The 22,742-nt window shown below is 41.7% G+C and overlaps 1 protein-coding gene across 1 annotated transcript in view; it reads right to left on the bottom strand.

The window, feature by feature from the left end:
- Window positions 1-22,742, bottom strand: part of GAD2 (glutamate decarboxylase 2 (pancreatic islets and brain, 65kDa)) — a 114,892-nt gene that overhangs the window by 77,485 nt on the left and 14,665 nt on the right. The window contains exon 8 of the mRNA XM_006887066.1: window positions 5,733-5,812. Coding sequence (XP_006887128.1) covers window positions 5,733-5,812 — 80 coding nt within the window. The remainder of the gene's footprint in view (window positions 1-5,732; window positions 5,813-22,742) is intronic.

The following is a 22,742-nucleotide window of genomic DNA, read 5'->3' as shown; positions in this document are numbered from 1 at the left end:
ACTCATAAACACCTTAACAAAAATCCATTAACCTTATCACTGTGAATATTAAAATTTTTGCTAACAAAGAAAACCCTTAAGCTAAATCTTACAAAATCTGGGATTCATTAGCATGCTGTCCTCCCTTGAATGTAAGAATTAACTTTTGTATAATTAAAAACTATTTTTAGTTCTAGTACTTCACATTTAAAATATGAGCCACAGTGAACTGAGGTTTTTCATTTTTAACTTATTAGAATATGTATAATAAAATAAAAATATTAACTGGTTTTAAACTCTATGATAGTATATCCCCAAAAAAATTATGACATGTTGAATGCTTCTCTTTCTCTTTCTCTGGAGTCCTTGGGTGCTATAAATTGTTAATATACTTGACTAGAACTTCCCTATAGCCTTTCCAGGCTATAATCTTTACTGAAACAGAATACCATATTCTCCTGTGGTTTTAAACTGATGACCTTCCTATTAGTAGTCAAGTACTTAATCACTGTGCTACCAGGCTCCATACATCCACTGTTGAATTGATTCTGATATATGGTTTCTCAAGCTGTAAGTTTCTACAGGGAGAGAATATTTCAACTCTTTCCAATAGAGTAGGTGGTAGATTTGAACCACCAGCCTTTTATTAGTAGTTCATCATCGAACTAAATAAGCCACCAGAGTTCTTTAATAGGTGAAATTACATACTCATTAGTCACTGCTATCAAGTCAGAAGTGAAAACATGAGTCATAGCTGATCCTTTGTTGAGTTTTCAAGTTTGTAAATAGCACAGGAGGCGACTGTCCATCTTTTTTTCTGAGAAGCTGATGGTGGATTTGAACCACCAAAGAGGCATGACTTTTGAGTTGGCATCTATTTCCTATAGACTCTGCTACAAAACCCTCCCAAGTATGTCAAACAGAGGATCAATAGTAATAATGCTAGTTATTATTCTTAATGGTTTCTATTTGTCACCACATTTAATCACCATGACAACTATATAAAGAAGGTGTCACTCTTTTGAACATCATTAAGATAAAGAAGATGAGGACAGAGAGACATCTCTTCAAACTGGTTCCTGAGCTGAGAAGTGCAATCAAGCCATCCAGCTCCACAGCCTGAACTCTAAAGCACGATAATAAATTCTGACGCAGTTGACATGAGATAGCTAGGTGTGCTTTTATGTCTTCAGAAAAAATAAAGGAAAATTGTCTGTTCTCATGTCTAGTTAGAAAAAGAGATATAATGAGAAATATTTAAGAAAGAAAAAAAGAACAAATCCTTACACATAGAAAAGGATTCAAAAGTTTAGATACCCATATTAAGTAATTAGTGATGACCTTCAGGTGGCAGAACTATGATTTTTCTCATATTATTTTGTGGGGTTTTTAAGTAAGCAAATATTGTTTTTACATAATGAAATGTAATTTATTTCTTTTAAGGTTCTAACTGTGTTCTTTTTCTACTCACACATACCTTGATTCCTCTCCTCTGCCATACTTGTTTCTCCTAGGCCTTATTCACTTTTGTGTCTTAAGGTTCCTAATTGTCACAAATAGTTTGGAATCAGGTGCTAATCTAAAAATTGACAATTCAGCCCACCTAGGATCCATGTGGAAGAAAGGCCTGGCAATCTGCTATATCAACACAATCTGGTTGGGTTTTGTCCGTCCGTCCTTCCTTCCTTCCTTCCTTCCTCCCTCCCTCCCTCCCTCCCTTCCTTTCTTCCTCCCCTCCTTCCTGTCTTTTGTTTCCTGTCTCCCTTTTCCTGTACAGCTTCCTCCTCACTCCACTCTCCTCATCCCATAAACTCAGGAACAGAAAAATTCCTCTAGTTCCCCAAAAACCTCCCCCCTGGTACTCTCCCAGGGGGTACCTATGAGCTGAGTTGAGAGAAGGACAGCTGATGACAGTAGCACAACTTCAAAACAAGAAAAAGAAAAGACGGCTGGGATTTTATTTTATTTTTTTTTAAATGGCTTCTAAGTGGGTAGCTCTGATGGCACAGTCTGTAGAAAACAGCATTGCTGTCTCAAAGACCCAGTTCTCTGGTGGTTTGAATCCATGAGCCATTCAAAGGATGAAATATGGGAAATAAAACTGGAAACTCATAGAGGGGTCAGTTATGAGTTGGAACCAACTCAACAGTAATGAAATAGAAAGAATGGCCTTTAAAGTTGTTGAGACAAAGTTGGTGGATTTTAACTGTTGTGGTTCTCTTGTTACTATTTCCTCTGCCACCTAGATTGCCCCTTCTCTGCTCCTGTGTGTGCAGGTCAGACCCTCTGTGCCTCTGTCCTGGCTGCTCCCTCTACACTCCCTATCCCTAAAACTACAGTGCTCTTTCTTCTCTGGGGATCACACTTCTTATTTTAGCTTACTGCCACCTTCAGACAGTCAGGTGTCCTCAGAAGACCTTTGTTCACAGAAGTACCTGGTTGCCTGGGTTAGTTGACTCATTCTAAGACCATTTCCATTACCATAACTTGATTTCCACAGGAGCAGACACAGCAAAGCTAGTGTCTTCAGGAGTGGGGTCAAACAGTGCCATCTAACTTCCCAGGACATCTTCCAGCTTACTGGAGTTCAACACAAGAACAGCTTTAGCTGGGTTTCTGAGCAAGACTGAGTAGCCAGAGACCAAGGCCTGTTGAGATGCCACTTCCCTGAATTCAAGATCCTTATTTATAACAGTTTGGCTATTGATACCCCAGTTGGCAGTTTTTTTTTTGTTTTTTTTTTTTTACTCTAGTGGCATTGTGTCACTAAGTAATTGGAAGATTACTTTGGCTCTCATGATAGTGCCACTATGTTGGGATGATAACTGGAGGATTAGAAGTTCAAATTCACCAGGTGCTTTGTGAGAAAAAGCTAGGCATTCTCCTCCCGTCTTTTACTGCCTCAGGAATCTGACGGAGTATCACTCTGAGTTAGAATCAACTCAACAGCAATGAGTTTAGTTTTTTTGCTTGTTTATTTTCAAATTACAGTTGGCTGGTTTATTATTATTATTATTGTTATTAATTATTATTATTTTTGTGTGTGTATCATCAAATTGGATCTGACTGGTACAGGAGGAGATTGCCCCTCCTTCTCCAGCAGAGCATCTGGTGGATTTGAACTGTGTACCTCTGGGATTGCAGAACAGCTTCTTGCCACTAGGCCACCAGAGCTCCCAAACCACAGTTTTTAAACATGTGATAGTGAGAAATGCTAACAGTCTTGTTGTTATGTGCCGTTGAGTTGTCTGCAACTTATAGTGACCCTATGTACAGCAGCTCTGAAGCCTGCCTGTCCTGAGCCCGTCTCACTAATTCCGACACACACAACCCCCCCATTTCGCTGTTACTGTGTCAATCCATCTCATCTGGAGTCTTCCTCTCCTGCGTCCTACCAAGCATGACGTCCTTCTCCAAGGACACATGCCTGAAGTAAGTGAGATAGAGCTTCAAAATCCTAGCCTCGAAGGAGAAATCTGGTTTCTCTCTCTCTAAAACAGACTTTCTTGTTTTCTTGGTGGTCCATGGTATGTTCAAGACTCTTCTCCAGCACAAATATTAATAATTTTTAAAAATGAGTTTATCTCCCTAAGTCCTTGATAGTTTCATCCTTCTCTATTACCAGCGTATTTCACTGGAATTACATTCTATTTTACCTTCCTTTCTTCCTGAAATGTGGGTTTATTTACATTCTTCTCAGATAACAATGTTTTCAAGGTTCCTTTATTTCCAAACCCATCAAGCTAAAATGGTTAAGTATAGCTTTTCTGTTTCCCAAAAGAAAAAACAAAACAGAAAATAATACTTTGTGTTCATTGGAAATAAACAAAAATTCAGATGGTATAAAGAAGCGAATAGCATAACCTCACCACCTATAATCTCACTACCCAGAAGTAAACGTAGTTATTAATCAGTTTGGTTTTCAAAATCTCATATGCATAGTCCTCATACAATTACCCAGCCATTCCCGTTCTAGTCCATATACCCAAAATAACTGAAAGCAGACCACAGACAGAAGCTTGCACATCATTGGTCACTGCAGCACTTTGCATAATGGTCAAAAGATGTGTTCATAATAAAAAAAGGTGTGTCTATCAACAGTCAGACACATGTGTTATTATTCATACAGAGTAATATTTTCCAGAGAAATACCTATTTTAAATATTCTGTCCAGAGATAACATATAATACTATAAAGAGAAATAAAGTTGCTATAAACACATGCTATAAGGTGAATAAATCATGAAGGCATTATTCTGTGAAATAAATAAAATCAAAGGTTGGATAGTGTACAATACTGTTTATATTAAACAAAATGGGATAGGTAAATACATGGGTGCCAAAATTTACTGGTGGTAACCAGGGATGGGTAGGAGATGAGGAGATAGTGCTTAAGAAGCATAAGTTTCTTTTAAAAGTGAGGAAAAAAAATTGGAAACAGGTAACAGTGATGCTTGCATAACATGGTTGATGATTAATGTCAAAGAATTATACATATCAGATGATTTTAAATGGTAAATGTTTTGTTATGTATGTTTTAACATACACACATTCTGCATGCTCAACCTTGTTTCTCATGGTTGACCCCACCCAGGTCAGGCTCAGCAACTTGATCCCCATGATTTAGTACCCATTCCTATTTCTAGGGTTGTGTTCATGACAATTATGCACATAATATTCCTCCCATCCAGCTGCCTGCCCCATGAAGCCCTCATGCTCCCATGCTCCAACCAATGTACAGAATGGGTATTGTGTGCCCTGCAATCGAATGACCTGCTGAAGCTGCTCCATCTCCCCTGCCATCATGCACACCATAAAACTAGCACTGTGCCCCACACTTTCTGGAGCTGTATGCTCCTAACACATTTCAGACTGTAGGAGTACACAGATGGTTAATACGTTGCCGCACACTTTTAAAATCGATGACCGTGCTTAGAAACACATCTGCCGTCATTTGCAGCAAAGTGTTAAGGAGTTTAGGTAGTGCAGTACATAACACAGTGCACTGCTAACCAAAAGGTTGTGTGTCTCATGGTGACTCCATAAAGAGTAGAAGACTGTCACTCCATAGAATTTTCTTTCTGAAACACCACCACCATCACCACAATCTTAAAGGAAGCAGGTCTTTCTTCTGTGGCTCCTCTCAGTAAGTTTGGTTAGGAGTCTAACACAAACCAGTGGTCATTTACACAGACACCTTGAAAAGGGATTTAAATCCTCTCTCTCAGAACACATCTATTCCCAGAGTACCTGTCACTCAGGTACTCATGCAGACAGGGATCCTCCACCTCCACCTCCACCCCGCTCTCTGCTTCCAGCACAAAGCAGAGGCATTTCTAGAACATTATTTACTTCCTGCTCACTAAAGTGTCCTTGCCTTCTGTAATCACCTCATCAGGTTTGTACAGTCCATGATGTCCAGCACGATGCCCCCACATAAATCAGTGACCAAATTGCTTGTTGTTGCTAACATGCCTAGGTGATGAATGCCCTTCAGTATCTTAGTGAAGAATATTCTTGACTGATTTTAGAGAAGTCTAGATGCAGCTGAGGGCTGTGAAAGTTTCCGTGGCACAGAGGTCTTAGGCCAGAGGACTGTGAACAGGGCTCTAGTTATAACTAAACAGCGCCAGCAACACAAGGGGAGGAGACATGCTTCCTCCCTCACCATTGCCACCTCTTCTCTGGCTAAAAAGTATTTGTGATGTAATTTGTGGATTGTGGTCTAACCAAGAATTATGGATTTATGCTTACCTCTCATCACATTTAATCAGAATCACGCTGTCTGTTCCAATCCCCAAGGCTGCAGCTCCCTTCTTGAGTGAAAAATGACTCTGTGAAAAAGCAGATTTATAATTAGTGGCATACGAAGTCAAGATCCAGTCTCTCAGCTGCTTTTCTTTTCCTTTATTTCTAACCTGTCACTCCAAAGTCTTGGCTGCTGAGAGATGGCAGTGTCCTTCACTTGCAAATCTTAGGGGAAGGTGACAAAGAGAAGGAAAATTGTAAAGGAAGTCCTAGGTGGTGAAAATGACTAAGTGTTGAGCTATTAGATAAAAGGTGGGTGGTTCAGAAATGCGTAGGGTGTCCCAGCAGAAAGACCTGACAATTTACTTCTGAAAAATGACAGCCATTGAAAACCCTATGGGGCACAATGTTGATAAATGTGGGGTCACCACGAGTTGGAATTACCTTGATGGCAATGGTTTCGTTTTCTGGAGATTTTTTTAAAGTTTAAAATGGACCTGACACCCCAACATGATACCAATTCTTTATCTAAGACACAAAATATGTTAATTGTTAGGCTCAGACCAAGGCCAAGAGGGAGAGTCAAGGATTCAAATAGGACATGTCAACAAAAAGATTGAATAGCCTTGCCCCCCTGGCTGAACCATAAACCACAATGGAACGTCCCTCCTTTTCCTCCCTGAAGGCTCTGCTATAACAACCTGCCCCAACCCACCTTGCGTGTGCCTTCCATGGTCCGTCTCTCTCTCTCTCCAGACCAGGGAACCTTGCCCAGGAGACCCCTTAATAAAGCTGCCTTTAAGCTTTCTTTCTTTCTCTCTGGTTCCTTTCTCTCCAGTCCTAACATTAATGACCTCCAGCAACTATGCATTGTGTGTCTCCTAGAACTATATTTTGCTACATTTATTATTAATTTCTATGAAATTATGTGTATTCTGCTTAGAAGAAAAAAAGAAAGAAAAACCTCATGGCTCTTGAGTCAATTCTGACACATAGTGATCCTTCATTGGGTTTCCAAGGCTGTTGATTTACAAGAGGAGACTGCCTATCTTTTTCCCACAGAATACCTGGTGGATTCAAACTGCCAACCTCATGGTTGATGTTGTTATGTGCTGTTGAGTCAGCACCCACTCATTACCTGATTCATTAGTGGTTTTTCAGAGGCAGTAAATTACATGGGAGGAGCCTGCCCATCTTTCTTCCATGGAGCAGCTGGTGATTTGAACCACATGCCTTCAAGTTTGCAGTGCAATTCCTTACCAAAGCTCAACTTTATGGTTGTTGTTGTTGTGTGCTGTTGAGTCAGGACTGACCCATAAATGACCCTCCAGCAGATTTTCGTGGCCATTAATCCCATGGAAAGAGACTGCCCATCCTTCTTGGGTAGAGCAACTGGTGAATTCGAATCACATCCCTTCGGGATTGCAGCACAGTTTCTTACCACTAGGCCACCAGAGCTTTCTCAACTTCATAGTTAGCAGTGTGGTGTTATGCACTGTGCCGTCAGGGTCAGGTCAAGCAACTCGTCTCTCCTAACTATGGAGAAGTTGATCTAAATCCAGCATCTTCATCTCAGAGTTGCTAGAAACCCTGTTTTTTTATGCTGAGACAACAGGCAGAGAAACCCTTCTCCAGGCTGAAGGAAGGTTCTGAAAGGAAGCATCAGTTAGTGACTGGCAAAATGACTTCTCTGTGTTTGCAGAGCAGGGCCTGCTGACAAGCCACCAGAGGGGGAGACCGAATCTTTGTTCGTGCTTCCAGTTATTGATTCAGGGTAGGATTTTGAATCTCAATAGCTGTAATCACGGGGCAATTTGGAGTGCTGAGAAAGGCTAACCTAAGCCCAGCTGTACTGCATCTGTCCATCAGCCTCTTACTATTAACCACAGATCATTAAGCTGTCCAAAAGGAGAGAGCTTCCTCAATTTACATCTCCAAAGGGCTGCTGACTGGAATTTTAAGCTGTAATTCCAAAGAGTGTACCCTCTTTCCTAATGCACACTCTTGAATCACCTGAATTCTTAAATGTGCAGCAGAGAAACTGTCGACAGCTATTTTTAGGGGATAAGGGCAGGTCTAATAAACAAAAAAATCACTTTGATAACAGCCACAAATAAAGTAAACCAATAAGCATGGCACAGAGTTGAAGGATTTTTAAAGTGCAGTGTGACAAAAGGGAGCCCTGGTGGCTTCCTTTATGTGTTATGTGTCAGTCTGCCAACCAAAAAGCTGGTAGTTCAAATCCACCCATCGCTTCAAGGGAGACAGATGGAAAGTCGCCTTCTAAAGGATGTACAGCCTCAGAAATCTGCTGTTGTTATGAGTTGATACCGACTCGTAGTTGACTCTTAGCAGCTAGTAAATCTCGCAGATGACTGCCTACCTTTGTCGCAGGAGCTGCTGGTAGATTCAAACCATACACCTTTAAGTTGGCAGTGCAACTCCTTACCACTAGGCCACCAGAACTTTAGGAACCTTACAGAGAGTTCCAATCAGTCAGACTCAGCTTGACAGGAGTGAGTTTGTTTGGCGAAGGAGAGAAGGCCATTTAGTTTCATTTTACACCCTCGGAAAGTCTGAGTAGGTAATTGTACATAAATATCTGGGAATAAGGAGAGACAGCTGAATTGGATTAGGGTTTGTTAAAGATATACAGCTTCCGCCACTCAGGAAAAAAAAAAATCTCTCCTGTGTGTCTAACGGGTCTGGGCACCTTGGAAGAGAAAGAGCAGCTCTGTCTGGGGAAAACAGCACTGAGTCTCAGCTTGCCAGGAGGGCACAGAGCAGAAAAGCCAGCTGTCCCCACCCGGCACAAGCTACTGCTGCGATTATGCCCCTCAGTGCTTGGTCCCTGAACGACTAAACTGCAAAATGGCAAATTGGGGATAAGTAAGAGATCTGGTGCACCTGGTCAATGAGAGTAAGCATTCTTGTCTAGTCTCTAATGAAGAAGAATAGGGATTCTCAAGTGAGGAGCAATTACCCGAGATAATTGATCACTGTACCAAATGCCACACATGTAAAGAAAAGCTCATGCCCAGATAGAAAGCTTAAGGATGGGGAACAGCAGTGATATGAGGCATGAAAAAGAAGATTAGGTCCCGAACATTGAGTCTGTTGATATTTTCAGGAAAGGGAGCGCAGGAATAGTTAAATGTTAGCCACAAATAGCAAGGAACCCATGGGGAGAAGGAACATCAGAAGGGAGGAAAGAGCCTACCTAATGAGGGAGAAACAGTGCAGACAGCTTAAATGGTGCTGGTGAGGCGACATGTGGAGGATCATTTTGAAACCTTAGCACCCTGCTTAATAGAACTGCTTGTTGATGAACCAGAGACAGCAGCCTACAAAGAAACACCTTGCTGATGAGCCTGGAAGCCAGATGTCTGGAGGAAACTCTGTAGGCAGTCGTGGTGCAGTGGTAGAAGTCTAACCTTCCACCGGGAGATTCAGGTTCAAATCCAAGCGAATACAACTCACGTGTAGCCACCACTTACTCATCTGTCTTGAAGGCATGTATGTTGCTATCACACTAAACAGGTTCAGTAGAGCTTCCAGACTAAGATAGACTAGGAGAAAGGCCCATTGCCTCCACATAGACTACCAAAAGAACGAATAAATATATCTTGGAGAAAGTGTAACCAGGGGGCTCCGTAGAAACAATGATGGAGAAGCTTCATCTCACATATTTTGGGTATGTTGTTAGGAGGGGTTAGGATTTGAAAAAGGGCATTGTGCTTGGAAAGGCCAGTAAAGGAGGGGGAGACCCTCAATGAGAGAGACAGACACAATGACCGTAGTAATGGGTTTGAGTATATCAGGGATGATGAGAACGGCATAGGAGAGGGCAAGGTTCAGGTTCATTGTTCATAGAATCCCTTTAAGTCATAGTTAACTTGAAGGTGGCTATTCTTTAGGAAGACACATCATTCTTGTAAAGGTAGAGGGTCAGTAAAAGAGAGGAAGACCTTCAATGAGGTGGACTGATCCACCGACTGCAGCAATGGGCTCAAGTGTGCCTGGGAGGATGGGGATGGTATAGGACAGGGCAGGGTTCAGGTCTGTTGTTCATAGTGTCACTGTGAGTTGTACTTAACTGAGCAGCACTTAACAACAATATCTCCTTTCAAAAATGGGCCATTGAAAATCCAATGAATCACAATGGTCTGATCTGCTCTGATTATGGTGATGACGTGGGATAGGACAGTGTTTTGTTCATTGTGTATGAGACTGTCATGAGTTGAGGAGGGGGGAAGCTCAATGATATGCAATCACAACAGAGAAGAAGTGTCACCATCTTTGCCTCTAAAGAGCCCTGTGGTTACACTTTGTCCAAGACATATTTCTTGGTTCTTTTGGCAGTCCATGAAATAGTCAGTACTCATCTCCAACACCACAGCTCAAAGGCATCGATTCTTCTGTCATCCTCAGTCTGTCCTAGGAGTTGCTGTGAGTTGGAAGTGACTAATTATTTGTTAAAATAAATGATAATAAAAATAAAAGAAATAATTAAAAAGGAAGCCCTAGTCACAGAGTTTAAGCTCCGAGTTGGTCACTGAAAGGCTGGCTGCTTGAACTCATTAGCTACTTTTAAAGAGGCAGTCTGCCCTACGGGTTGGTATGAGGCAGAAGTGACTTAATGGCAATAAAGTTTTAGATAGTAAAATTCACATGACTTTCATTCTATACTAAATTAACAAATCAAGCTTGGTGGCAAATTACTTTTTCTAATTTTCTTTTTAGATGTCATAAACACAGGCTACATGATTTGGATTACATTTTGAATACCTGCAAATAAGTATGGAGTATTATGGTTTTAAAATATAAGTAAGATATCAGAGTTTGAGAGGGATGAGATTACCCAGAGCAAGGGCCCCTGGAAAGAGGGCCTCATCAGGTCGCATTGGTGGGTTGAGCTCTGCCTTTCATCCAGCCCATGGCTCAGGGGTGCAGCATCAATTTCTTTTCTTTTTAATGGAGACAATAAATCTTACTTCCCTCTAGTGATGGAAGAAGATTAAGGTGGATGAAAGAAGGCCCTGAGACAAACCAGCTCAGTTCCAGGCATGTCAGCTTCTCTTCCTCTGTTAGAATTTAGATAAGCAGTTTGAGATTCTTGGCTCCAATGATGACATTAACTCTATCAAGCCATTGCAAAATCAGTAAAAGCAGTTGGTGTCCACCTGATTTTGACTCAAGGTAGTTGACTCCAACGTGTGTTGGAGTAGAAATATGCTTCCTAGAAGGAGATCACCAAGCCTGTCTTCCAAGGCACCTCTGTGTGGACTAAAACTTCTAGCCTATCAGTTAGAGGCCAAGCATCTTAACCATTTACACAAACCGGTCACTCCAAGCCATTGTTAGCCACCTATTTGTAAATCTAAATATTTAACTAAGACTCAGATTTGGCTGCCTAGTGGACAGGGTTTCAGGGGAACCAAAGTCACAGGGGATTCAAAGATTAAGATAGCCCTCAGCTCCCAGCTCCCTCTCCCACTCCAATTCCTATCTTTTTCCCCCTTGTTGTTGTTGTTGTTATGTGCTGTTGAGTCACTTGTGACTCATAGCGACCCTATGTACAACAGCCCTAAACTCTGCTCTGTCCTGTGCCAATCGCACTGTCTCCGATACACCCATCCCGATTACCCCAGTCACTGAATCAATCCACCTCATAGAGGGCCTTCCCCTCCTGCGCTGTCCCTGCAACCTCCCAAGCATGATGTCCCTCTCCAAGGACCGGTCCCTCCTTACAACATGTCCAAAGTATGTCAGATAAAGCCTCAGAATCCTTGCCTCCAAGGAGCAGCCCAGTTTAACCCTCTCCAGGATGAATCTGTTTGTTTTCTTAGCAGTCCATGGTACCCTCAATACTCTTCTCCAGTACCACAGCTCAAAAGCATTGAGAGAGGCCATCTAAAGTACATTTATTGGCATAATATTGTCTATTACAAAAAGTGAAGAAAAATCAAAGATGGTAAGAAAGAATTTGTTCAAAGGCTAATGGACCATATGACTCTTAGCCTCTAAGACCCAGGGACAAGAACTAGATAGTACCTCACCTACACTATTGACTGCTTTGAAAGTGGTCACACTAGAGGATCTTAGATAGAGTGGGGGAAAGGGTAGAACACAACTAAAAGTCAGAAAAAAAAAGACCAAGCTTATTATTCTGAAGAGATTGGTGGAACCCTCAAGCTTATGGCCCTTAGAAATCCTTCAAGAGCTTACCCCTATAGCTCAACTTTCAGTCAAATGATTGATTGGACTATAGGTGATCAATAATACCAGCAAGATATCCATTCCTGAGAACAATCAGTCATATGAAATCAAAAGGGATAAAACTTAGTAATTCTCCGAGGGATAAAACTTAGTAAGTAAGAAAGAACAGGAAGGAAAGAAAGACAAATGGAAATGGTAAACACCGGGAAGAAGGGGAAGAATGTTATTGCATTGTAGGAACGACAAGCAATGGCACAAAACAAAATGTGTATCAACTGTTGAATGGAAAACCAATTTTATCTCTAAACTTGCATCCAAATCACAATTTTTAAAAGTTTCTCAAATCCTAAGGTTGAGGTATGGCCGTAGAGACTGAATTCAGATGGTATTGGACTAAGTGAATTCTAGTGGCTCTGGTCTCAGGCCTATTCAGAAAGCAAGTATAGAGAGAGGGCTTCTTGGTTCTCACCCAAAGAGCCCAAGATACAGACCTTCCAGTTAGGAGTTATCTACCGACCTCCTACCCACAACAACTGCTTAAAGAAGAAAGAGAAAGGACACATTAATTTGGAAACCCCAGATCTTAACTCTTCTGACATTCTATCAGATGGTCTTAGTTCTAAGGTCTATCATTTGTCCTTGGACTGAGGCTTTTGTATTAACACTCTCCCACTTTGTAGACAGACTAAATGAATTGTGTATGAAATAATAGAGAACAGAGGTGAGCGGGGATCATTTTACAGCAAGGATTCCCATCTAGTATATCCTCCCTATGTTAGGGACACTCATCTTCCTCAGTGATCCTATGGTCTTCCCCTTGTCCTCCTTCTCAGAACCCCAATAATACCCTCAGAGATTCACCTCCTATATTAATGTAAATGATGTGATAGCTACATCTCCCTGTCACAGACAGCTCTTGTTCTCTTGTTCTTGCTCATCAAATGCTCTAAAAGAGTAAATTCAGCTTTCTAAAGTATTTCAGTTACAAAGTTTCTACTCTGTGAAAATGCTTCATTGGTTTCTAGTGATTATCATCTGGAAGGAAGAGGACCACTCAGCCACGAACTTAGAGACTCTGTGTGACTGAGAGGTGATGTGGGTTTCCATACATGACACTTGGGTGAAGCTGCAACATTATTATATATATACTGAAGGTAAGGAATGGTTTGTGCCAGCATTAAGTCCTACACAAAAATGGCTGGTGATACTTGGTAGCAAGCACAAACATACTGAGCTTGCACTCAGACACACTGACAATTTTAATGGAAAGCATTCATTCTGTTTTATGATTTTTAGGGTCCCAGAAGAAGAAAATAAAGTTGAGCAATGAAGAGAGGTCATTTGAGACAAAATGACCTGCATCACATACTTGGCTCGCTTTGGGTAAGTTACTTTCTTGTTCCGAGCTGTTGTTTGTTCTACTGTAAGGACAAACCCTGCTTTTTGCAGTGAGAAGTATATATAGTATTTAAAAAGTGCCTATGAATTGCTAGGTACCCAGTCAACACTAAGACCTAGTGTTTAATAGATTCCTACAAATAGATTCATAGCTACACTACAGGACAGAGTAGAGCTGCCACATAGGGTTTTGGACACCATAATTCTTCACTGAAACAGAATGCTACATCCTTCTCCTACAGACCAGTTGATGGCTTCAAAACACCAACCTTTTGGTAGCAGATGACTGCTTAATCACTGTGCCACCAGGTCTCCTTGGACAAACACTAGATGCTCACAAAGTTGTGACCCTTATTCACCTATATTCCTGCCTAATATGATACCATCCTCAGGTCTCTCTACTTTCAAGCAGAATGTTAAACATCTTCAAACAAAACAAATATTAATTAACTTAATGTTTTGAACATACACTCTTTGGAATATATATAGAGAAATCTCAAAATCATACAAGTGAATTGTACAGGTAGTGATAGAGGATCCCAACTTTCTCAAGGCGGCGAATTCTTGAGTATTGCTCTGGTTATTTTAGAATCCATCATAAGGGGAAAGTTGGCTTCCACACACATTCTCTCACAGCTTTCCCTATGCCTCCAACTCACCTTTTCTATACGAGGGACCCTGGAGAGAACGAAAGAGCCAAAGTCAAACCAGAACCAATTGTGACTCATGGTGATCTTGTGTGTTACAGAGTAGAACATCTCCACTGTTGCTGTTATTTGTTTTTAAGTGTCATCGAGTTGTAGATGACCCTGTGAACGAAAGACCTGAACACTTGCATAACTTTGATTGTTTCTCCAAGTTCATAGAGTTACTAGAGGCAAGCTGTTTCAGAAGTGGATGCCACTCCTGCTTCCAAGCTTGTTTTAATCTGGGAGCTCCACCAAACACATGGGTAACCATTATTGCATTTGACACATCAATGTCACAGTGTTCAGCATCACAGCAACCACAAGTTGATACCGCTGTACAGCAAAAGGACAGACCAGTGCTATACCACTTAGAATATTTGACCAAAACCAATTAAAACCAGGACTGAGGGCCACAGATTAAAATCACCCACCTTTGGATTGATAGCATAACTTTCTATCCAGTAGGCCAACAGAGCTCTCCATAGGGTTTTTATTTTGTTCTGTTTGCTTTTGGGGTTTGTTTGTTTTGGGGTTTTTTTTTGGTTATAATATTTGTTTTGGGCTTTTTTTTTTGGTTGTAATCTTTATAGCACATACAACAACAACGACAATCTTTATGGCAGAAACTTTGGTGGCATATTCCCTACATGGAATTATGTAGCTATCCCAAAGGCCGGGCCTCTCTGGCAGTTCAAATCTACCAGTGGCTTCTCAGGAGAAGAATAAGAAATCTTCCATTCCGTTTACAGCCTTAAAAATCCAGTGAAGGGTCAGTTACGAGTTGGTGCTGACTCAGATTCAATGAGTTCTTCTGAGAATCTTTATGGAAGCAGCTCACAGGACCTTGGGTCACTGAGTGGATTAAAACTGCCAACAGTCAGGTAAATGTTGCTATGTACTGTGGAGTCAGAACCAACCCCAAACTGAATCTTCATCATGTTTTCAGAGACAGTTAATTGCATGGGAAGAGACTGCCAATCTTTTTCCCATGGAGTAGTGTATTTGAACCCTCTGCTTTCAGGCTGGCAGCTCACCTCCTTACCACTAGGCCATCAGATCTCCCTAGGTAAATTGGTAAATAATCAAGTGCAAACTGTTTTCACTGCCCATAAAAAACTACTACTGTTGAGTCGATACCAAATCCTAGGGCAGAGTAAAACTGCCTTACGGTTCCCAAGGCTGTAAACATGGCAACAGAATTGCTTCCTTTTTCTCTTTTGGCCTGTGATCACGACCTTTCAGTTAGCAGACCACTGCTGAACCCATTGTACCACAGAAAGTCCTGGAAGAACCAACACGTGACTCACAGTAACGGCGATGTTAGCTGCCATTTGTTGAGCACTCATCAGTTGCCAGAACAATAGTGTACAATTTACATGTATGATCTGAGTTCACCCTCCTAACATGTATATGTGTGATCTGACTTCATCATCCTGACACCTATGTAAACTAGGTGTTATATCTCTATTGTACTGATGAGGAAGAAATAAAATAGGCATTATTTCATTTGGGAGTTGGTAGAGAAGTCGGTCATCATATAGAGCTAATACCCAAATTGTGGGCTTAACCATGAAGCTGAAGAAAGTAACTCAATTGGGTCTCTGCTAATTTGATACTTGGAGTGAGAGAGAGCCAATCACTGGATGAGGAATGTGATCTCGGGGACTCTGGAAAGCTGTCTGTCCCCTGTACACACCTCTTTCCTCCCTTTCTCCCCCCACCATGTGCTCCATGAGAGCAAGAATTGGGCTGTTCTGTTGTATGGTGTCTTCCTGATGCCTGAGACACTGTAAGTACTGAGAGAAGAAAGTTCAGAAAGAAGGAAAGGAATAGGAAAAGGGGAGGAATAAAGAGTGGAAATAGGTATGATGTTATTCTCCACTGGCTGGACCTGTGTTCTGCTGCCCCATTCCTTGTTCTCTCACTATAATAGAAATACCCTCAGTGGAGGTAACACTTAACATTTTACCTATTACATAAACCTTTGCATGGCTCCTTCCTGAGAGCAGACTTTGAAGAGGCTGAGTAAAGGACATAATACTACGGAAGTGAGAGGAAGAGGAAAGGAGGTAAGAACATGGACACTGGGCCAGTAACCAGCGAGTTACCATGGAGTCAACTCCAACCTGGTGGCCCATTGTGTCAGATTAGAACTGTGTCCTACAAATTTTTAGTGCCTGATTTTTAGAAGTAGACAATCAAGCTTTCTTTTTTCCTGAGGAACCTCTCGGTGGATGCCAATCTTCAACTGTGTATTGTGTTAAATGTCTGCACCATCCTAGAAAAGGGGTGTGAAATGTTAAAGGTAAGCTGAGTTCATGACCCGATTTCCCTTACTGTCAGCTCTTTCTGTCAGCTAAATGCCTGCCCAACGGAGAGCATTTTACATTAGAAGGGAGCTGCCCTTTCTCTGAGCAGCTCAGGTCACTGTGATTTTCTTTGAACATGAAGAGGTTTCCTTTAAAATTGAAACACTATCAAATTGTATTGCTATCTAAAAATCATTTTTCTAAAGCAATTATGACAATTATTGCCCCAAAGAGTGGACAGGAGCTGTGAGGAGACTCTGTAGGATACTGGTGACTGACCTCAGGGGAACATGGATGTGAGTCATGCTGGCATGTGAAGAATGAAAAGAGTTAGTTACGACAACATGATGGAAAGTTTCCAGTGCCTGTTAGGAATATGAACATTTTCCCTAGATGAGATTATGCTGTTTTATTGAAGCTATTTCTCAAAAAGCTTGTGTCACATAAGGAATTAAGATAAATATAGAATTAAGCTCATAGTTTGGGCTTTCAAAGGATTCAGAGCTGCAGAACTGAATTATTAAGCTGGGATCCTAGTTTCCTCCAATATTTCTCAAGAAAGGATCAGAAACTAATCAAAGTTATTTCTGTCAAGCATTTCTGTCACTGAAATGCATAGGGAAAATGATGGAGTTCCGGCACAAAATAGGCCAGACAGGCTTTTAAGACTTCTCCCAACTTGGAGATTCTTTGAGTCTATACTTTTTCAGAAGAAAACAACTTTGGATGTTACTCATAGCTTACACGTCACCTCTTCTTTCAACTCACTGAAATGAATGAGCTGAAATAACTTACTTCTAATGAATGTGGCATCAGGATTGGAGGACAACTCATCAATGACATTCAGAGTGCAGATGACACGACCTTCCTTGCTGAAAGTGAGGAGGACTTGAAACATTTGCTGCAGAAGATCAAACACTGCAGCCTTCAATATGGATTGCATCCCAACATTCAAGAAAACAAAAATTCTCACCACTGGACTGATAGACAACATCATGAGAGATGGAAAAGAGATTGAAACTGTCAATGACTTCATTTACTTAGGTCCACATTCAATACACTTAACATGAGCAGTCTGGAGATCGGGAGATGTACTGCATTGGGAAAATATGCAGTCAGGGACCTCTCCAAATTATGAGGAATAATATTAGTTCGAGGATGAAGGTGAGCCCAATTTACATTATCATCTTTTCAATCACTTGTTAGGCATCTGAAAGCTGGACAATGAATAAAGATAACAGAAGAATTGATGCCTTTGAGCTGTGGTTTTGGAGGAGAGTACTGGACATTTTATGGACAGCCAAAACAATAAGCAGATACGTCTTGGAGAAGGTGAAGCCAGAGTGGTCGTTGGAAGGAAAGATGGTGAAGCTTCATCTCACATACTTTGGGCATGTTGCTAGGAGAGGCTATTCTGAAAGGGACATCATGCTTGGAAAGGTGGCTGGCTGGCAAAAGAGAGGAAGACCCTCAACCAAAAGGATTTACAGTTACCATAGCAAAGGGCTCTAGTGTGTCAGGAAGTGTGAGAATGGCACAGGATAGGACAGGGTTCATATCTGTTGTTTATGGGTTTGCTATGAGTGGTACTCAATTTGACAGCACCTAATAACAACAAAAGCAATGCAGTTCAAAGGGACCAGAGACAAAGAGTTTTGCATGTTAGGCTGCTAACCAAAAGGTGGACAATTCGAACTCACCAGCTGTTCCAAGGGAGCAAGCTGAGGCTGTCTCCTCCCAATAAGATGTATAGTCTCTGAAACCTGATGGAGTCTCTGTGAATTGGAAGTGACTAGACAGCAGTGGGGATGGGTTTTGTTGTTGTTGTTGTTGTTTTAACCTTTAATGCAGTCTACCAATACTTTCATTTGTTTAAAACAGTATTTGTTTGATTTTGTCCTTTTTCAAGTTTTGTAAGAAAACAGCCAATCTGAATAAAGAGAAAAAAAATACAATTGTGTTCCTTCATCATCAGCTAAGTAAAATTTAGTGTGAGATAGTGGCCAGAATGGAGATGGGGAGACAGAATGGGGTACACCAGAGCCAGGGCGAAGGGGCTCCTGGAAAACGGAAGATGATTCTCTCTTGCATCCTATGTAAATATGCAAAGTTTATGGTTGGATACCAGGAGACTAGAAGAGTCTGTCAATGTCATTTCCATCTCTAGGGCTGTGACTTTTTCAATCAATACTTCTTTGGTGTTATGTGTTCCTTAGAGGCAAGAATGGTGACATTTTGTCTCACTTACTTTGGGCATGTTTTCAGGGGGAGCCAGTCCTTGGAGAGAGACATCATGCTGGGAAAGGCGGGAGTTGAGAGAAAGAGAAGAAGACCCTCTGCAAGATGGCTTGACACAATGACTAGCACAGTGAACTTGAACATGTCAAAAATCATGAGGATGGTGAAGGGTAGGGCAAGGTTCAGATCTATTGTTCACTGGGTTACTATGAGTCATAGTCTACTCAATGACATCTAACAACAACAAGCAGGGCTTTGCACATGTTAAGGTATGTGGAACAGATTATCCAGGAGGCTGGGCTCTATGAGGAGGAATGTGGCATCAGGATTGGAGGAAGACTCATCAGTAATCTGTGTTATGCAGAAGATAAAACCCTGCTTGCTGAAACTGAGGAGGACCTGAAGCACATGCTGTAGAAAGTCAAGGACTGCAGCCTTCAATATGGACTGAAGCTAAACACCAAGAAAACAAAGATTCTCACCACTGGGCAAACTGGCAACATCATGATAGATGTTGAAGAGATTGATATTGTTAGCAGCATCAGTTTGCTTGGCTCTACAATCAACACTCTTGCTATCAGCAGCCAGGAAATTAAAAGATGAATTACATTGGGAATGTCTGCTGTCGGAGACCTCTACAAAGTACTGAAGAGCAACTATGTTAATCTGGAGACTAAGGTGCACCTGATACAGGCCATGGTCTTTACAATCACTTGCTATGCATCAGAGAGCTGGACAATAACTAGGGATGCTAGAAGGAGAGTTGATGTCTTTGAACTGTGATGTTGGAGAAGAATATTAAATATACCATGAACTGCTATGAGAACAAACAAGTTCATCATGGAGAGGGTAAAGCCAGGCTGCTCCATGGAGGCAAGGACTCTGAAGCTTTGTCTCACATACTTTGGACACGTTGCAAGGTGGGACCAGTCCTTGGAGAGGGATGTCATGCTTGGGAGGTTGGAGGGATAGTGCAGGAGAGGAAGACCCTCAATGAGGTGGATTCATTCAGTGACTGGGCATGTCGGAGACAGTAAGATTGGCATGGGATAGAGCAGGCTTTAGGGCTGTTGTACGCAGGTGACTTGATGGCACATACCAACAAGAGAACAGAAGAAAAGATTGCAACTTGACTTGGTTTAGTAGATGAGGAACTTCTATTATCCCTAACATGCAACAAAGGATTTGAGAAAAGATGCTACAAGTGACTTTAGATAAGCCAGTTACCAAGCAGTGTTCAGGTCATCTAAAGAAGGTGTCTGAAAAGCAGGGTTGGAATTGTTGGGAAAGTGAGGATTCATATCTGGCTCTGCCATTGATTGGCCATGAAACCTCGGGCAAAACATCTCCTGCTGGGGCTTGGTTACTTCATCTATAAAACAAGCTTCTTGTTGGTTTTGAAGTTACCAGACATTTACGTGGAACCAGATTGACTCAGCAACACTGAAAAGAAAGGCTTGCTGATCTGCTTCCACAAAGATTACAGTGAAGAGAACCTCACTGGACACTCCTACTCTGTGACACAGAATTGCTAAACATCAGGATCAACTCATTAGCAAGGAGTTTGGATTTTGGTTTCCTATGTGCTGAAGTAAATGTTAAGGAGCCCTACTGGTGTAGTGTCTAATGGATAGGACTGGTAACTGAAAGGTTGGTGGTTCAAATCCATCCGCTGTTTTGTGAGAGAAAGATGGGCTATCTCCTCTTGTAAAGATCCACGGCCTCAGAAATCTGAAGGAGGCTCGCTATGAGTCAGCATCGACTCGACAGCCATGCGTTTGGAATCTTCAAGTCTTGGGTCTTGGAAACCTCAGAAAGGTGAGAAGGAGTAGCTCTACTTTAGCCAGTGGCCCCTCCTCTCCTCACAGGATCCACACAGTAGCTCCCCCCCAACACTTTCTCCTTGCAGGACAAGGAGCTGAGGAAGGAAATCTTTATGTTAGCATCAAAATAATTCCATCTGGAGAAATGACATTGGAAAATAACTTGAGAGTTTCCTTTAGCCTGTAGAGGTCTATTTCTGAGTGGAGGAGAACCAAGGGAATATGAGGTCTGGCCTGAGGCAGGAAGGGCACTAAATGATGTCAATGGTCCCTACGGTCTAGAGCCCCAAAAGAACCGGAAATGAGATTGCATTTCCTCTTCATCTGGAGCTTCAAGGACAGGATTCAATTTTAAGAGTTCATCTGTCCAGAATAGCTTGAATCAACTCTTCAAAGAAACTGAAATAAAAAAGAAGCCTAAGATAGTCCCTGAAAGCCTTCTTCCCCAGCTCAATCTTGGGTCTTAATGAGAATCTTCTTATTTTTTTCATTGGAGGGGGTCAGCTATCAATTTCCCATCATCTTTACACTAAAGTGATACCTGAGGGGTGCAAACAGTTTAACTACTAACCTAAGGTTCAAACTCACCCACCAGCTCCATGGATGAAAGGTCTAGTGAGCCACTTCTGTAAAGATCACAGCCAAGGAAATCCTGTTGTTGTTATGTGCTGTTGAGTTGCTTGCGACTCATAGTGACCCTGTGTACAACAGCTCTGAGTGCTGCTTTATCTTGAGCCAACCTTATTTCTCTGACACACCTACCTTCATTACCCCAGTCACTAAATCAATCCATTTCATTGAGGGTCTTCCTTTCCTGCGCTGTCCCTCCACCCTTCCAAGCATGAAGTCCCTCTCCAAGGACTGGTCCTTCCCTGCAACATGCCCAGTGTATGTCAGATGGAGCTTCACAATCTTGCCTCCAAGGAACAGCCTGGTTTCACCCTCTCCAGGACAAACCTGTTTGTTCTTCTAACAGTCCACATAATTCTACTCTGTAGCACTGGGGTTCCCATGAGTTGGAACTGCCTCCATGGCAACACGGTTGGTTATTATTACTATTTGTTTAGTTATTCAGTTCATATTAAACTCATAAGAATATGATCTAGGAAAGTATCTGTTAAATTAATTGACAAGCTGTGGCCTACAAAGTTGCTTTTTTGGATCTTTTCCTCTTATTTCTGCAGGAGTGATTGGGGTTAGGTATGGCCAGCAGTCTAGGGTCAGGAAACCAGCTTTGATCAAGGCTATGTTGTTAGTTGCCACCGAATTGATTCCAACTCATGGAGAAACATCTGTACAGGGCAGAACTTCTCCATAATTTTTCAAGTCTGTGAACTTTTAGAGGCAGATCAACTTTCAGTTAATAGTGCAGCACTCCACCATTTAGCCCTTGCTCTAGACTCCTGTGATGACAGAAATACCTACTTATATATCTCTTTTAAACAGTTTTCTCCCTCCTCTGTTTCAGTGCAGTATACATTATGGAACCCATCTTACTCAGTCTCTCCCCAACCCCAAGGACAGTCCCATTCTACAACAGTGGCATCATGTAATATTTGCCCTTTTGTGACTGGGATATTTTGTAAAACAATGAAAGAATCTTTCTTTTACTTTTCCATAATTTTTGACTCATGTACTTATAACTTGTTAGTTAAATTTGTGTCTTCTAGGTTGCAACACCCCCATGATACATCTTCAAGGATATGAACATGTACAGCCAAACACAATCAATAAGAGTGCATCTAAATTCCAAAATCAATCTCCATAATAGTCTATGTGTTTCCTACTGCCAAAGGGGCCCTTTAGAGTAGTGAGAGAAGATCTTCACCCTGAAACCCACAGCGTCCCTTTTCAGCAGGAAGTAGCTAAGAGAATACGCTATCCCCTTTTCCTTAGGAATCAGGGTGAAGTCTCTCTCAGGGAGGAGTGATAGGGAATGGCAAAGGACACACCGACAAAGGAGATTAATCAGAACTGACTTTGACAAGCACTGTGGCAATTGGACAATTAAAACAGACATTCGGATGGCGGGGAAGAAGAACAAACTGGGGAGGAGGGTGGAGAGAATGGTGCGGCAATGAAGGAGTGAAAGCCCAGAATCCCCGTGAATGTTCATTGAAACTAATAAAATTTAATAATAATAAAAAAAAATAAAATAGTGCAGCACTCCACCATCGGCATTGTCAAGGACTCCTTGACCTTGGCTCTACCTGACCTGATCATGAGACTTCTGTCTGGCAAACCCTGAACTCAGTTCATTTATTTTCAAAATGCTGCTAACCGTCTTCATTCCACCTTCCTACAATGCTGCTCTGAGAACTGTTGTTGTCATGTGCCATC

This window comes from Elephantulus edwardii, unplaced genomic scaffold (assembly GCF_000299155.1).
Source record: "Elephantulus edwardii isolate Elephantulus edwardi_28Jun2011 unplaced genomic scaffold, EleEdw1.0 scaffold00054, whole genome shotgun sequence".
In the NCBI taxonomy this organism is placed as follows: domain Eukaryota; kingdom Metazoa; phylum Chordata; class Mammalia; order Macroscelidea; family Macroscelididae; genus Elephantulus; species Elephantulus edwardii.
This window is presented reverse-complemented; position numbering and strand designations above follow the sequence as displayed.